The following is a 17,535-nucleotide window of genomic DNA, read 5'->3' as shown; positions in this document are numbered from 1 at the left end:
CCCTTCTGTTTACTTTCAGGTTTTCATAGGCTCTGTTCTCAAAGAGGAAGCACCATTTTGTGAGGACCATGAGGCTGCTGTGTGTGACATACTGGTGGCTGGGACTGCTGGCTGCCATGGGAACAGCTGCAGGCCAGAAGGAAAGCTTCGAGGGCACTGAGGAGGGCTCGCCCAGTGAGTTCATTTACCTAAACAGGTACAAACGGGCCAGCGAGTCTTCAGACAAGTGCACCTACACCTTCATTGTGCCCCAGCAGCGGGTCACAGGCGCCATCTGCGTCAACTCCAAGGAGCCCGAGGTGCTCCTGGAGAACCGGGTGCACAAGCAGGAGCTGGAGCTGCTCAACAGCGAGCTGCTCAAGCAGAAGCGACAAATTGAGACGCTACAGCAGCTGGTGGAGGTGGATGGCGGCATCGTGAGTGAGGTGAAGCTGCTGCGCAAGGAGAGCCGCAACATGAACTCACGGGTCACGCAGCTCTACATGCAGCTCCTGCATGAGATCATCCGCAAGCGGGACAATGCGCTGGAGCTCTCCCAGCTGGAGAACAGGATCCTCAACCAGACAGCCGACATGCTGCAGCTGGCCAGCAAGTATAAGGACCTGGAGCACAAGTACCAGCACCTGGCCACACTGGCCCACAACCAGTCCGAGATCATCGCGCAGCTCGAGGAGCACTGCCAGCGGGTGCCAGCAGCCAGGCCCATGCCCCAGCCTCCCCCTGCCACCCCACCCCGGGTCTACCAGCCATCCCCTTACAACCGCATCATCAATCAGATCTCTACCAATGAGATCCAGAGTGATCAGAACCTGAAGGTGCTGCCTCCCCCTCTGCCTACCATGCCCACCCTCACCAGCCTCCCGTCCTCCACAGACAAGCCATCGGGTAAGTCCTTCCGGGAGGGAGCCTGCTCCATCTGGGCCTCAGAGCAGGCGCCAGGCTTCCCTTGGCTGAGACCACAAGTGGGGGAAAAGCCACGGCAAGCTGAAGCCGGGCCAACAGACTTGCACAATCCCCCGGCAATCCCTTGGGCCGAGCCTTGGCAGCAGGTGTGGGGGGCCGCAGGGGGCATGTTCCTTAGATGGATGCTCCAAGGTAGAACCCGGAAACAGGGCAAGACCCAAAAGGGAACAAATGTTCTCTGGCTTCAGATGGGAAAGAGCCCCAGGCCTGTAGTTTTCTGGGCTCCATTTAGATGCTCTGTGTTGGCAAGGAGGATGTCTCTCCTGCAAGCTCTTGCTCTTATACTGTGCCCAGCATAGAACTGGCGATCGGTAAAATGCTCACCAAAGAAACTAAGAAGCCAAAGGAAAAGAAAGTGTTATCATGGCACAAGTATGATAAACATGTTGTAGGGGCTGGGGGATGGGATGGAGTACTTTCTGAAGCCCACATATTTTTGAGAGTCTTCTGTTGTCCCAACTTTTCAGTGACAATTCTACATACTCATAAATACGTGTTTCATCTTAAAATATGGTAATTCTCATAACATCATTATGGGGGAGGAATGGGGTTGCTGGTACATTCCAAAGCTTTACTAGGGTCCTGGCTTTGAGCATTTCACAGATACTGTATCACTAACCCTGTAGCTCCTTGTGGAAGATTAACTGAAAAAAAGGGTGACATGCTCAGGCTGGATTTGAAGTCAGACCTTTACACTTTAAATCTAGGGTTGACTCCCCTGTGCTCTGGGACTCTGGGGATATCATGAACCTAGCCCCCTGAAGCTCAGCCTCTCATTCATCCAGGACTTTGTGAGCCTTCCATATGGGCTGTCAGATGAAAACTGGATTGATCTTTGCAGAAACTAACCAAGTATCTGCTATAAGTCAGTAATTTTGGTATCACTTTGTTGTATAAGCGGGGAGATATTTTTACTGAAAATATCCTGTTTTACACTTATTTCACACTTCTAAAAATAATCAGCAGTACTGGGAAGAGCAGCTTCTTGCTAATTCCAGAAAGAGGGTGGCCCATGCAAAAGACAAGGGCAACATGTTTGTACGTCTGTGATGGGGAGAGCATCTGCCTGCAGCACCCCACACCTCACAGGAAAGCCCTCTACTGGGTTTGCAGGAGAACATATGCTTTGAACAGACTGACCTGGATTCAAATTCTGATTTCCCCTACTGATTAGCTCTAGGATATTAGGCAAGTCACCTTGCCTCTCAGAGCCTCTGTTTGTTCTGTTTCAATCTGTCGACTGGGGACAGATTAAAATAATGCCTACCCAAAGATGAAATGAAATACTGAAAAAACAAATGTGTCTGGAATGGTGCTGGGTCCGTAGAAAGTCTCAATACTTGGTAGCTCTCTATTTCCTTCCATTTTTTGTTTGTTTGTTTCATTTTAAAGCAAGGAGATTGAAATAAATAAATAGCCCCTTTTTAGTGCTGGCATTCTATAGAGGTGACTGGCTCATCTGTACATGGGTCTGTTTTAAATCAGAAGCTCCAAAAGAGAGGGCAGAGTGTGCTAATAGGTCTTGATAGAATACCCAGAGGGTAAAACATGCCCTTGGGCACGAAATGAAGACTAAGCTGTTTGTCATAGTCTTTTTAAAATTTTTTTAATTTATTTATGATAGTCACACAGAGAGAGAGAGAGAGAGGGGGGGGGGGGGCAGAGACACAGGCAGAGGGAGAAGCAGGCTCCATGCACCTGGAGCCCGACGTGGGACTCAATCCCGGGTCTCCAGGATCGCGCCCTGGGCCAAAGGCAGGTGCTAAACCGCTGCGCCACCCAGGGATCCCTGTTTGTCATAGTCTTAACATCCGGCTGACCTCAGTGTTACCCAACAGACCTGCTCTCGCCTAAGCATCTCTGGTTTCTGAGTCAATGATTTCAGGACATCCCTGAGCTTGAACTGAGCTGAAAGGTATCTAGTGTTGGAAGAAAGACCTAGGTTTGCATCAACCTCTTAGTAGTGGTTTGTGAGGAAGTTACTTAGCTCCCCTGAGCCGCAATTTTTCCCTCTGTAAAATGGGGACAGGAGTTATCATACTGCAGGGTTACTGTGGAAACTCAATGCAGTCAGGCGTGTGATATTATGTCAGCCAACCATGGACGTGCTCCTGCTCTGTGCCAGTTACAGAGCCAGGCTTACAGGAGCTGGTGAAAACTCTGGTCCCAACCTGTAGGAACTCAGTCTAGGGGAGTTTGCAGATGCATGAATGCAATGGGATCTATTCAGTGCCCTCCAATTCTATCCCCCAAAATCAGCACATCAGATCTGATGAAGGATTTTGCTGAGGGGGAACATTTGTCAAGGCTACAATTTCCAGAATGTTGTAAGAATTGATGGGACTGACATGCCAAAGTACTTGAAATCAGGAATTCAGTGAAAATCAGGGTCTGTGTAGTCACTATGGTAATATCACAGTGTGCTAAGTGCCCTGCAGAGCAGCGAATGAGGGGCTCTCAGGACGCTAAAGTAGCATGTGTGACTGAGTCTGCCTGGACTAGAAGGGAGAAGCCGGACAGAGATGGGACTTCTGTGTTGCATCTTGAATGATTTCTAAGAGTTTACCAGACCAAGGAGTTGGGAAATGGGGTTACTAGTTGGTCTTTGACAGAGATGAATCTGTGCAAAGTCCTAGGATCACGGCCCTACTCCTGGTACCTCAAATGGTCTGGAACCCCTGCTTCTTCATACTTACAGTCCAGCATGGGCTGTGCATTCCAAGGCCCTTGCACGCACCCAGCCCACTTTCTCTCCCACTCAAGGAAGCACACCTACATGGGAGGCAATGGCAGTGACTTTCTGTGGACATAACAAATGCACTATAATTTACCCTTTTTTTTTTTTTTTTAAAGCAAAGCCCTCCCAAAGCCCTCCCAAGTGTTGGTACTGATTGTTGTAACAGATTCATTGTGACCCATCTCCCCAATTAGCCCCCACAAGGTATTACCAGCCAGATCTGGCCATGGAAGCTGACTAGATGGATAGGAAGGGCCCTGTCCTTTCCTGGGTGGAAAAGGCAGATGGCCTTTCTTAGCCAATCGGCAGGGAGCTCTTATCAGGCCTGTTCTGAGAGCTTGCAGGCAGGTTCTGTGCCTGGAAGACAAAACCTTCTTCTGTGCTCTTAACCACAAGATCCTTTGTTCCTAAGGAACATTTGGCCAGAAACACCTTTGTGTGCATGACTTGGCAGTTTGTAAATCTTTCATCCCATAACCTCAGAGCCATCCCCTCTTTTCCTCACTGTCTGGGCTGCCTGGGCCACAGTACACCTTCTCCAGGGGACTGTGGGAGCCATGGCCACTTATCTGGGAGCTGCACTTACCAGCTTGTTACCAGCCAGACAGTAAGAGGCTGGCCCCAGGCCAGGCCCAAGCTGCCCAGAGCCTGAGGGAGAGAGGCCCAGGCAACTCCTGGCTTTCCTGGTGTCTGACTTGGGCTCTGTCCTGTCTCTCTCAGGTCTTGCCAGACCTGGGTCATTTCAGTTAGGATGATGCTTTGACAAACAAGGCCAAAGGGTCCTGCTTGTGGCCCCTTCTCCCCATGATCTGGCTGCTGCCACCTGCCCTTCCTCTTTTCCTCTCCACTTTCTCATACTCACACATCCCCTGACATCTTTCTCCATGTGTGTGCCCTTGACACGCACGCACGCACATACGCACCAATCAGGTCTGCTAAAGAGGAAGACTGCACAGGTCACAAAAAAAGGCACAGAAATGGACAGGATGGAGCCTCAGTGCTGGCCTCCTCCCAAGATGGTCCAGGAGGCCTGAGGCACTGTCCCTCAGCTCTGCACAGGCACAGCCATGCACATGCCAGCCCTCCTGCTGTGGCACCCGCCCTCAAGAGCGATCAGAGGAGGAAAGGCAGTATTAGCACCAACTGCCACAGCATGGCCCTGCCTGCAACAAATCCTTAAAAACCAAAAGTAGTAGGCATTTCTAGCTGCTTTCTCTATTGAGAACATAATCAGCTCAGTTTGTTTCTCAGTGGGTAAAGAAGGGACCATACAATCATAAAAGATTAGAGCTTGTTAGGGGCCTTATCACCCCAGGGCCTGTCAGTGACAGAGCCAAGATCAGTCCCTGGACTTGTAAGTTCCAGGATATCGAGGTTCAGACTGATTAAGTAACTTAGCCAAGACAATACAGCTAGTAAGTGGCTCAGCCAAGGCTCAAACTCAAGTCTGTCTTAACCATTCTGGGACACTGCACATTTCCACAGAAAGGCTAGAGGGGAACTGGTGTGAAAATCACTCTATAAATGCTGGACTTGGCCTCAGGTGCCAGCTGCCTGAGATGTGACCCTCCATCACTATTTCATGTACTAGGTTCCAAGCAGCTCCTTGTAAAAGAGCTCTGGGAACAGAGTTGGTGGATTTGTTATTACAACTCTCACAGTTCTAACAATATAAGACATTGTCACTGCAAACTCATCAATATCATGCCTCCCCCTTATGCAGGCCTGGGAGGAGCCAACCACACCAACCATCTACACTGGCTTATCAGTCACACAAATGACTATTGTGGTGAACTACGTAGCAGACTAAATCATATAACCCTGAGATACCAAAAAAAAAAAAAGAAAGAAATAGAAAAGAAAGGAAAAGAGAGAGATAAAGCAGAACTGAGTTAGCATCATACTGCAGAATCTCTACAACTGAGTTAATGGGGTGTCTGGGGGGCTCAGTCAATTAGATGTCTGCCTTCAGCTCAGGTCATGATCCCAGGGTCCCAGAATCGAGCCCCACATTGTGCTTCCTGCTCACAGGGGAGACTGCTTCTCCCTCTCTCTCTCTCTCTGCTCCTCCTCCTGCTCATGTTTTCTTGCTCGCTCATTTTCTCTCTCTGATAAATAAATGTAATTTAAAAAATTTTTAAATAAATAAAACAACTGAGCTCTTCCACAGAAATCATAATATGCACCTGAGTTCCAGTAAATGGACCCAACTAAAACTGCAGATAAATCTGATCTTTAATTTGTCTTTAAGCTGGACAGATTCTCTGGGTGTATTTGTACTCAGCATTTCAACATCCAGGAAAATCTGAAGATCTGATTTCTTTAAAGATATTAACTCTACATATATAAAAATCAGCAGATGTGCTCTGTTCCTGGGGCCACACCAGTTGGCAACCGCATTGTTTCACTACTAACGCAGAGACCCATTCCTACCAATAGATGCCCTATGGCCAGAGAGGCACAGGCAACTTGAACATGAGTGTTTTCCTAGATGGCTTTTCCCTCCTATATTTTACCTCCGTGAGGTAGGAAATATGTATGTTAGATTGTGGTTTTAAAACAGACAATGTGGCTTCCATTCCTTCTGGAGGTCAAGTAATTGTCGATCCAGGTGGGAAATTGTTGGTCCCATGTGCAGACCAACTCTGATACCTAGGCTTCTGAGCCTGAAGCTCTGTGGGGAGTTGGAGGGGTTTTATGAGGGTGTGAGAGTGGCTGTAGCCACCATAGGCTCTGCCTTTCAGTTCTCAGAAGCTGATGGAAAACCCAACCCTGGTCTCTTGCCTCCAGAGCTTATGCTGTTTTCACTGTACTATGCTGTCTTGTTATTGAAATGTTATTGTTGAACAAAATAAGATTCTCAGATTCATTACAGACTACATAATCCAGTGATATTTCAAAGAGCATTCTTCGTTAGCTTCTTCATAAACAAAGACCATTTGGGTTCAAGGTGGGTCATCTTCCTACTAGCTTTGCTTTCTTTCTCTTTTCTCCTGGATAGCTCAGGGAACGGATCACAGAGAGCCTTTTGAGTGTGATGGCAAGCTCTCCCTTCTATTACTCGGGCATTTTCTAAGGAAGACATTCAGTTAAATGCTCAGGCTCTTTAAAGCCCCAAAGGATAAACTATCAACTTGTTACTATTTACAGTGGTGATTTGGCATCTGGGGCCTAGAAATCCCAACAGTTTGGCACTTGGCAAACCGAGAGTAATCTGGAAAATCCTGGAGCTCAGGCATCTGCAGCCAGCTCCCCAGCCAAACAGACAGACTGTTGTGGTGGATTTCTGTGGTAGATTCAATTGTAACCTTGAGATGCTGCCCCCCCCCCCCAAAAAAAAAAGATTGATAACACAGAATTAAGGTAGCATCACACTACCTGGTGTCTAAAACAAGCGTGGTTAGGGTCATGGAGTGCAATCAGTAGAGCACTTGCTGTAAAAGTCAGGTTTCAACTTCAGCTATCCCTGTAAGGACTAAGATCTAAAGAGCACATTAAAAAGAAGCCTGATGATCCTGGCTTTGTATCTCAAGATGAGCCAGCAGAGCCACAAGACCTGGGATGGTATTATAGAATCCTTTTCTCAAATGAATGCATGATTTTCCTTTAACAGATTTTTAATATAATGATTTAAGTTAAAATTACTCTGTATCTAAGAGAAATTTTGCTAAGCAAAAGAAAATTTTAGTTTAAATGACAAACGTAATGTTTTTAAAAACAAAAACCACCCTCTAACTGTTGAAATTAAGATATCCTTCGGTGGTCTGTCTAGAGTAACGTTCAAAAGAATAGAAAATCCTTGGGCAGCCCAGGTGGCTCAGCGGTTTAGCGCCACCTTCAGCCCAGGGCCTGATCCTGGGGCCCCGGGATCGAGTCCCACGTCGGGCTCCCTGCATGGAGCCTGCTTCTCTCTCTGCCTATGTCTCTGCCCCTCTCTCTCTCTGTCTCTCTCTCATGAATAAATAAAACCTTTAAAAAAAAAACACAAAATAATAGGCAATCCAATCACCTGGATTTTTGGTGTCTATCCCAGACAACATGCCAACTTTCTACTACAGACTGTCCCAACTCTCCCAGGTTTTGGTTTGAACCTGATTATCCGCAGCTGTGGGGCCCCCGTTTCCAGATGGACTTATCACTGATACTCAAACTAGAAAGAATAGAATGAAGGTGACAAAGGGAACACAGCTCACAGTGGTGAGGAGATGGAGACAGGAGAAGGCATGTGGGGCACTGACTCGGTCCAGAAGGCGAGACTGGCTGGACGGACACACTATCATGCCCTGGATGATCCTTCTGCTGCCCAGAAGGATCTCAGAGACTGACAAGGAGACGAAACCCCAAACAATCCTAGTACAGTGAAACAGACTCAGACTCAGCACAGCACGGAGAAGCAGGCCCAGAAGGCAGATGTGAGTTCTAACCCCAGAGCCTCCCCCTTTCTGGCCATGTGGTCTCTCTAGGACTTAGTTTGCTCACTGTTGCAGGTGCTCATGAGGATGAAGAGAAAGCATGTGTAAAGCACCTGGCAGGCGAAAGCCTTAGATACATGGCAGTCATCATTCTTACTATATTCCAGTAAAGATAAAGATATCTAGGCATTATGGGAACCCCAAGGAGGATTAAGTAGCTCTTGCGGGGTTGGGGAGGACTTCCTGGAGGAGGAGTTGAGGAGGCTGAGGGTGCGGCAGATAAGCTCTCAGAACCAGTGCCAGCAATCAACCAAAAATCATGAAGACCATGTGTGGCACTGGGCAAATGCCCTCTTTTCATAAAGAGAAAGGACAAGATACTAGAAATTATATATCAATTGGTTTAAGCTGCAGCAAAATCATAGAAAAGATTATATAAAGAGGAGTTTGTGAGCATTTGAAAAATTAAAAGGTGATCAATGAAAGCCAATATAGAAAAAAAAGAAAGAAAGAAAGAAAGCAAGCCAACATAGGTTCTCTAAGCACAGGCCCATAGGCTGATTCCCTTTCTCAGAGGGGTTTACAGGATGGCAGATCACAGGCACACCACCGGTGTGGCACTTGTGGATTGCAGTCATGGATCTGATCAGCTCTTCCATATGTGCCTGCAGAACCACACCATCAATCCCTGGACTGAGAGAGGCTTGTTCATTCTCATCACTATACCCCGGGAGCCTTGGTACACTGCCCACCTCTACGTCCAGGGACCTCCCTCCCTCAGGCAGCCCTGGGCACCACTGACCAGTGAACCCAGGGAGCCCCAAGGCTTTACCCCTAGGAGTATGGGAGCCATGGTGAATCAAGCCGGTGAGCCGAGCCGGTGAGCCAGCTCCACAGCCCCTGTAGGGCTAAACTCTTTCCTCTTTTAAATTGCTTTAAAGCCCGTATTTCTCCCCCTGCCCAAAGGTACTGATGGGACACCCAGGAGTGGGCACAACACTTTTGAAAGTGTTTTTTGGGAGGCAATGCTGCAATGTCTGTCTATCCTGAGATCAAATTGGCAGAAACAGGACCCCTTTAAAAAGCTCCTGGAGGACGCCGGGAGCTCTTACTTAGGAGGTCTCACAGTGTATCACACCCACTGAAATCCACACATCTAATATAACTTTTACTGTAAAAATTTTGAAAGGATTTTTTAAATTTTGCTTTTGAAATTATTTGGCCAAGAGTAACACAATTAATTTATGGCTGGCTCTGATTTCTCGGCAAACATCAGGCATGTTCAAGAATTCTTGGGAAGTGAGAAAACTCTAACCTACAAATTGTTTTCAAAAGTAGTAATGTTTTTATGAAGACTAAAATTAACAATTAATGAACCTGACAAGATGTTCCACTTTGTAGAAATTAAATTAAGTACTTCTAAATTTTGATTTTGCAGTTTTCTTTTCATATTTCAGAGCCAATAAATTTTTTTAGGCCTCAAACACTTTCATAAACTCATTGGCCCCAGGTACTGTGCCTGTCCATCATTTGTGGACTAAAGCAGCCTCAACAGTGGGCATAAGCATTTGGACCCTTTCCCCAAAAGGACCAGAAATAACCACGATGTCGGCTCTCAGGCCCCATAGGAACTTGAGATGCCTTTGGGAACACACCAACTGTTTCTGTGTTTATTGTTTTGTACTCTGGTTCATTGAAAAGTGGTGATTGACATAGAATATACACGTTCACAACCAAAATATTATTTCCCCACACCTTCTGGATAAATGAGGCTCAAGCAGCACCTATAATCCTTCCTTACCAACCCTCCTCCCTGGTGTCTGCTTTCCTGCCCTCAGAGGAGTCCTGCTGCAGGCCAGGGCAGGGCTCACACCTAAGCAGTCCACATGCCCTGGCTCTCAGATGGATTAATTTGGGTAAGAAATTCCAGACCCAATTTCAACAACTAGTCATTTCTCTGGTTAGAAAAACATTTAAGGGAGTGGCAAAAAGACGTTCTGGAAAGACAGATCATCACTGATAGTAACTGAAAACAGTATACCGTTCTCACAAAAAAGTAGTGTGTCTTGGTGCTATCACAGAAGCCTCTCTCCAGTGCCCACGTATGAACTAAAACATCCCTAGGACATTTCCCACAGGCCACAGGGCCTCTGCATAGCCTCAGGTGGTCAAGTCCCAAGATGCGGGCTTATGGGTCAAAGAGGCCAGTCACACTGCTGGCCAGCCATGTGGTGTGGTCCAGCTAATGGCCAGGAAGGACCCTGCTCCTCTCCACATGCCTCAGGAGCAGCCAGGGAGAAGAGCCATGGCCATTTACTCACTTCTCAGCTCCTTGCCTCCAGGGTGCAGCCAGTGGGCTTGGTAAGATATTCACAGGGCCACGTTTCCCTCGCAGGAGAGATGACTACCCTGACAGTTGATGTAGTTGGTAAACTCATTTCTCCATGGGACAGAAGTAGGCAGGTCAGGCTGACCTGGCCTGCCCCAGACTCAGAGAGGAAACTGGGACTAGGCAGTTATACTGACGTTTGCCTGGCCTGGCTACAGGCTCCAAACCAGCTTTATGGGAAAGGTACTTTACTGGGAATACTGAGCATTAGCCATCAACAAGTAATTCCTGGTTTCCTGGTGGGCCATGTTCCTTGTGTGCAAGAACCCTAGAGAGGAAGAAAGAGGCAGGGAAGGGGCTCAGGCATCCAAACCCGATCACTCCAACCCTCACCAAGTTGGATGTCGGGTTTGGGGGCCCAAGACCCATATGCTTTGTGTTCCCACTGCCAATATCCCTTCTTCCTGAGGCCTCCTGACTCTGGTCCTGTGTGCTCTCCACACCCCGTGTTGCTTCTTTAAGGAACCACGTGGACTCAGCTCAGCCATGACGACTGTACTTCCCTTCACATGGAACGTTCCGGCTACAGCTCCACCAAGAGCGTAAATATGGTCTTTATAGAGATGAGGTTGGGTGCTACTCCACTCAGAGCCCTGGTGCTGCCGAGTTAGTGTTGGCCTGGCACTCTGAGCAACGCTGCCCTTTCAGAAGAGGAGCCAAGCCAAATACTGCCTGGGCACTTTGCACTGTTCCAAAGGGAGAGCTCTGCCCACTGCAGACTAAAAATGCAGTTTCATTGACAAAAAAGATTTCCATTCTTCATTTTGGTATCTCTTTGGGGGTCTCTCTGCTGAAACTGTGACTTTTTAAATGTGCTTTGCGGAAAACATCTACCAGTACACCATTGTATATTTAGTCTTGCAAATTGAAAAGCAAATACAGTAACTTGCTTGTGTGTATTTCGGTGAGGGTGGGTTGGGGGAGTGGGCGATATCAAAAGCATCAGCTTTCATCCAGCACTGGAAAGAGTGAGAAAGAACCCTCACTGATACCTGGTCTAGCTGGCCTCATGCTGGGTGCTCTTATATTCCTGAGACCCCCAGAACAGGTGGGTTCATCCCCTCTGTGTACAGAAGAAGAAACTGAGGCCTAAGGAACTTCCCAAGGATACACACTATAAGGCGATGAGGCCACCGAGACTTGAGCTGAGGGCTCCTGACTCATGTATTCACATGGTTACAGATTTCTCATCAAAGTAGGACATTTTGATTCAGCCATTTTAATGGAGCCACATGATAGTCTCACTGCTGCCACTGTCCACTCCCTGATCGTTTTACTACTGCCAGTGTTTCAATGCTAAGTATTTTGTCTGACTCATTTTCATCTATCATTTAATTTTCTTTTTTTTTTTAAGGTTTTATTTATTTATTCATGAGAGACACACAGAGAGAGAGAGGCAGAGGAACAGGCAGAGGGAGAAGCAGGCTCCCTGCAGTGCGCCTGATGTGGGACTCGATCCCAGGACTTCGGAATCACACCCTGGGCCAAAGGCGGGCGCTAAACTACTGAGCCACCCAGGGATCCCTCATTTAATTTTCTTACCTTTGTCACTGGTGCCTTTAATGTAAGAAAAGGGCATGTGTTTTGGTGTAGGTTTGGTAGTGTGCTGCTCTGCAAGGGTTTTGGAGGAAAAATTGTCTGGAAATGTGGTTGATGATGGAAGCTGATGGGTCCTGAGTATCATGCCAAGTGCAGAGTGCAGGGGACTCAGGGAATTTTTTTTGTAATACTAAATGTCTCTTTACTAGTTTATTCCTACTCCATGATTCTAGAAAGGACATCAGACCTAAAAGCTTTAAAGGAAAGAACTGCCTGATTTACCCTAAAGATTAAAAAAAAAAAAAAAAAAAGGAAATCCTACATTAAAAAGACACTAAAATAGTTGAAAATGGGCAAAGGACACCAAAAGGTAAGCAAAGAAAAATAAATCACCAATAAAGAGACTGGAAAGGTATTAATGCCTTTACAAAGAAGTGTACATTTTTATTTTTTAAACCCAGCTGACTAGCAGATTAAAAATAGGCTTAGGGACACAGAGATAAGTCAGCCTGGGCCCCCCACCCTGGAGTTCACTCTGGAGCACCCAGACCACCTGGGTTCAGACACTGGATCAGGGGTGTCACCTCATGTCCTCATGCTCCCATTTCCTTATCTGTCAAATGGGTGACTATTAGCTACCTCACACTTTATAACATTTGCCTTTTTTTAAAGATTATGTATGTATGTATGTATGTATGTATGTATGTATGTATGTATTAGACAAAGAGAGCGAGCACACGCATGTACACAAGCAAGAGCAGGGGCAGAGGGGGAGGGAGAAAGAATCTCAAGCAGACTCCACACTGAGTGTGGAGCCTGATGAGAAGCTCGATCTCACAACCAGGACATCACAACCTGAGCTGAAACCAAGAGTTGGGTGCTTAACCGACTGAGCCACCCAGGTGCCCCTTAACACTTACCTTTTAAAAAGACCCCTTGGGGCACCTGGGTGGCTCAACTGGTGAAGCACCTGCCTTCAGCTCAGGTCATGATCCCAGGACTCTGGGATCGAGCCCCACATTGGGCTCCCTGCTCAGTGGGGAGTCTGCTTCTCCTGCTCCCTCTGTGTGACTCCCTCTCCTGCCTGGCTTGTACTGTTTCTCTCTCTCAAAATAAATAAATAAATCAAATCTTAAAAAAAAAGGGGGGGCCCGTTGTAGAAATGTCAGTGGTATAGCTGAAACAATTGATGGCACCCACAAAAGCAGCTCAGGCTGGGAGTTGAGAGACTGACCCATTACTCTCCCAAGTGCCTCCAAAGCCTCTTCCAACATAGTACCTCCTTCAAAGCCAGACTGTCCCTCTGAGAACCCCACCAGAGCCCCAGAGTGGCCCTGCAGTAAGGGGGCTGGCTGCTTGTTTTAAAGGGGTGATGTTCTGCAGGCCTCTACCGGGCCTTCTGTCACCAGCATTCCCATCAAACAGCCTCTCCTGTGCTTCTCACTTGGGAAAGAGCTGGGAGCCCTCCCATGCCTGCTGCATGCTCTGCTCCAGCTGTCGGGGACAGACTCCCATTCTCTGCCCTGGTCCCTGGGGCTGGGGGTTGAACACAAGCAAAACATTTTTCTCTTTCCTGAGTGCTCTTTCTGGAGGTCTGGCCTCCCCTTCCCTAGGATGGGAGAGGCACAAGGCAAAGAGAGAAGCAGCAGCTTGTGCCACATCTCCCAGGCTAGTGCCTGGGGCCCTGCCCCATCCCTTGAGGGTGAAGAGGGCTGGTGAACAGGTAAATTGGTGAGAAGCTCTCCCTGGAGGATGAAGGAGGAGTACCCTGGGTTAACTGTCAGTGGTAAACACCTATGCACACCTTTCTTCAAGGTGCATTACTAGGCTCTTGCTCCCCCCTCTCTTGCTCTTCCATTAGGTTTCTGGTGGGGATGCTCAAACACAGAGCGAGGGCTCAGGAGAAGCCCACCTGAGCTGCCTGGCAAGACCCAAAAAAACCAAAACTTTTCTCATTTAACCATCATCTATAGACTAACCAAGCCCAACTACAACCAGGAAGGAATTTGAGAAGTTAAATCCACAGAGAATAAGCTGAGAATACCTGCTGCCAATGTCCTTCCCTGACACGCAGAAGAGAAAGGACAAGAATACACAGGAATTCAAGTTGAGAGAAGGCTGGCGAGGTCAGCTCTCCCCTTGCTGGGCATCAGAGCAGCCCCCACCCGGCCCTAGGCTTCCACAACCCAGCTCGGTACCTGCCAAGGCTGAGGCTCAATAAATAGTTGTTAGAATAAACATTCATGTTCACAGAAAGAACAAGATGGAATTGCATCAGTATTTTTGGTCTTAACCATTCTCGATTTGAGGACTATTGTGAAGAGAAGCTGGAGCAAATTGTGGCAATTATATTTATTTTTAAAATATGTAGTTCAATGGCTAGGTCTTGAAAAACTTCAGAAGGTTCCTGAGATCAATAAGGAAGAAACTAGGGACGCCTGGGTGGCTCAGCGGTTGAGCGTCTGCCTTCAGCTCAGGGCATGATCCCGGGATCCAGGATCGAGTCCCGCAATGGGCTCCCTGCAGGGAGCCTGCTTCTCCCTCTGCCTGTGTCTCTGCTTCTCTCTCTATCTCTCATGAATAAAAAAATTAAAAAAATAAAACTTTAAAAATAAGGAGGAACCTAGCTTCTTTGGACCTTGGAGATTCCGGTTTCAGCCTCCTTGCTGATAGGACCAACTACCATGAAACTGCTAGGAGAGGTATGGGGGTCGAGGGGGCAGGGAGAGGTTTACAGTAGCTGTTCAGACCCCCAGCAGCACCCATTCCTTCTGACTGGGCTGCCCAAGCTTAGTGAAGTCTCAGAAAAATCAGAGAACCCACCCAGTCTCAGTTTGAGAAGAGAGCCATGGACTGGGAGGCTTCCCGGACATCAAGCAAGTCTGTGGATGTGCTTATAAAGCAGTGACCTCAGAATGTATGAGCTCTGAGCATCTGGCTCTAACTGGACTTCCTATGGAAAATATACAAATTGGGCTGAGTAGGACTGGGTCCCCTCTCCCCTCGCCCCCCCCCAAAAAAAAAAGCTGTTTGGAGGCCAGTGTCTGCATCTCAGAAATACCCTGAAACTCCTGGCTACGTGGCCGAATTCTGGATACCACTTGGATACTAGGACTCCATGGAAGTTCATCACTAAAGACTACAATTGTCCCTAAGTGCTATTGTTGAAAAGGCAAGGTGGAGTCAGAACAGACATGGCGTGGGTCAACCTCAGCCCTCAGGACTCACAAGAGCAGTAACCCATCTCCCTGCCCAGTGCAGAGCTGACGGAACCCAAACACTGCCAATCCATACTGTGATCCCTACTGCTGCATGTTGGTAGGCACATCTCTTTGCACAATATGACCAGCCTAAAAGGTAAATCACCCCAGGAACTCCACACAAATGATTTCAACAAGCCTTACAACCTTGTGTGAGGTAAATATGATCTCCCTTCTACAAACCAGGGCAACTGAGAGTTTGCAGAGGTAAGGAAGCTTGCCCAAATCACAGTGTGATGGAGTTAGAGCTAAAAGTGGGCAGGGAATCCAGGCACCCTGATCACTAGCCCTGGCCTCTTGCCTTTATATCATGTTCTTTCTCAAACTTACAAAACTAAAATTGGTCTCCTCTCACTCCAGGCCTGTAGCTCTCAGCTGGAGCCCTGCTGGAGGTTGTGCCTGCTTGAGGGTATAGCCAGGGTGAGAGGTGGGCAAGTGTCCCGTGGGACACTGTGGCCAGGGAACAGGGAGGTCTATAATGTGTACACATCTGTGTCCCCAGGCCCGTGGAGAGACTGCTTGCAGGCTCTGGAGGATGGACATGATACCAGTTCCATCTACCTGGTGAAGCCAGAGAATACCAACCGCCTCATGCAGGTGTGGTGTGACCAGAGACATGACCCTGGGGGCTGGACCGTCATCCAGAGGCGCCTGGATGGCTCTGTCAACTTCTTCAGGAACTGGGAGACATATAAGGTGAGAACCCCAGGACCTGTGTGTGCTGCCCACAAAGTGACTGGGCCACCCCAAGAGGCTGACAACCAGCAAGAGAGCCACTTGGAGGGAAGGTGCACGCTGATCTGTTGGGGCCTTAGTGGCCACATGCAATAAACACTTGAGGTGAGAAAGACACTGACAGGGTCATTTTTTGCAAACCCTCCAAGGATGGTGGGGAGCAGCAACACCTTCCCTGCTTGCCATTGGCAACTGCTGTAAGATAGGAGTTAGATGTGCAGACCACACAAGGCCCACAGACAAGGTGGGAATTTAGAAATGCTGGTGTGGAGTGGCCCCTCACCCCAGGCTTGGTCTGGGGAGCATCCTACTCCTAGCTGGGGCTTCCAAGGGGAAGACCTGTTCTCACAGCCCAGAGGGGGCAGGTCCCCAGGGACTAAATTCTACACCAATCCCATGATGGAGATACTAGTACGGACCCAGTTTACAGATGAAAAGGTGAAATAACTCACTTTGGGATGCACAACTATGAGGTGGCAGAGCAGTGAGCCTAGACACCGAAGCTTACAAATTACCCTGGCTGTGACACTCGCCCGTGGCTTTGTGTGTCCTGGCTGCTCCCAACCTACCTCCTGCCCAGCCTGTATCTTTGTTTCTTCTCCTTATCCTCTTCTTCCTAATGGAGAGGTTTCCCTGAAGACCCACTCCTTCACCCCTTCTTCCTCCTGCCATATCCTTTTTCTCAGAGGCAGGAGAGTCTAGGTGTTAGTTCCTGGTTCAAATCCTGGCTCACCCTCAGGTTCTCTGTGATCCTGGGCCTCTATAGACTTTGGTTCACTCATTTTAGGGAGGATAATAATAGTACCTAGCTCTTAGACTCGGCACAAGGATTAATAAAATAACTTATGTAAAGTCCTGAGAACAGTGCCAATATACTGTACTTGCTCCCTAAATACTAGCTATTATCATTAACAAGCCCATCTATTTTTAAGACTTTGAGTGCCACCACCTGGCTGATGATTCCTTAAACTAAATGTAAAAACAATAACAAAACCACTGATTTTAGACCTAGAAAGGAGCGCCTAGGTGAATGTGGCATGCATATGTTATATCTCATACCTGTCTGGTGCATTAGAGTTTACACGAGACCCTCACACACAGCCCATTCCCAGATAGGGACACTGATGCTCAAAGAAGGTACAGATTTAAAAAAAAAAAAAAAAAAAGGTACAGATTTGTCCAAGGAGCTCTTGTGTTGGGCTCTCAGTTCACCACATTGTGTGTGTTCCTACAGCCATCTGGTAGGGAAGGTAACACAGTGTCCCCTATGTTCATACAATGCCTAGCACACAGTAGGCACTCTTTAAATAGTCTTGAAGGATGCCCGACTGAGGCTCAGACAGGCAAAGTGACCCATCAAGTCGCAGCCAAGTATAGAAGTAGGGATTTAAACCCAGGCTTGCCTTATGCTCTGCCCATTTCTAGTCTCCTCTGTCCAGGACTGAGCATCCCAGAGTGGGGCCCCACTGACTGAGGGCACTGTGTATTGCTCACGAATGC

The 17,535-nt window shown here is 47.8% G+C and overlaps 2 protein-coding genes across 15 annotated transcripts in view; one reads left to right on the top strand and one right to left on the bottom strand.

The window, feature by feature from the left end:
* RALGPS1 (Ral GEF with PH domain and SH3 binding motif 1) overlaps positions 1–17,535 on the bottom strand; it is a 295,262-nt gene that overhangs the window by 118,609 nt on the left and 159,118 nt on the right. The gene's annotated exons all lie outside the window — the stretch shown is intronic.
* ANGPTL2 (angiopoietin like 2) overlaps positions 1–17,535 on the top strand; it is a 35,901-nt gene that overhangs the window by 13,992 nt on the left and 4,374 nt on the right. For all 3 annotated transcript variants that reach the window (XM_077850735.1, XM_077850736.1, XM_077850737.1), the window contains 2 exons: positions 20–885; positions 15,803–15,996. In XM_077850735.1, the coding sequence (XP_077706861.1) occupies positions 69–885; positions 15,803–15,996 (1,011 nt within the window). In that variant the 5' untranslated portion in view covers positions 20–68. The remainder of the gene's footprint in view (positions 1–19; positions 886–15,802; positions 15,997–17,535) is intronic.

The sequence above is a fragment of the Canis aureus genome, chromosome 16 (assembly GCF_053574225.1).
Source record: "Canis aureus isolate CA01 chromosome 16, VMU_Caureus_v.1.0, whole genome shotgun sequence".
Lineage (NCBI taxonomy): Eukaryota > Metazoa > Chordata > Mammalia > Carnivora > Canidae > Canis > Canis aureus.
The sequence above is the reverse complement of the archived record's forward strand: the minus strand, read 5'-3'. Positions and strand labels throughout refer to the sequence as shown.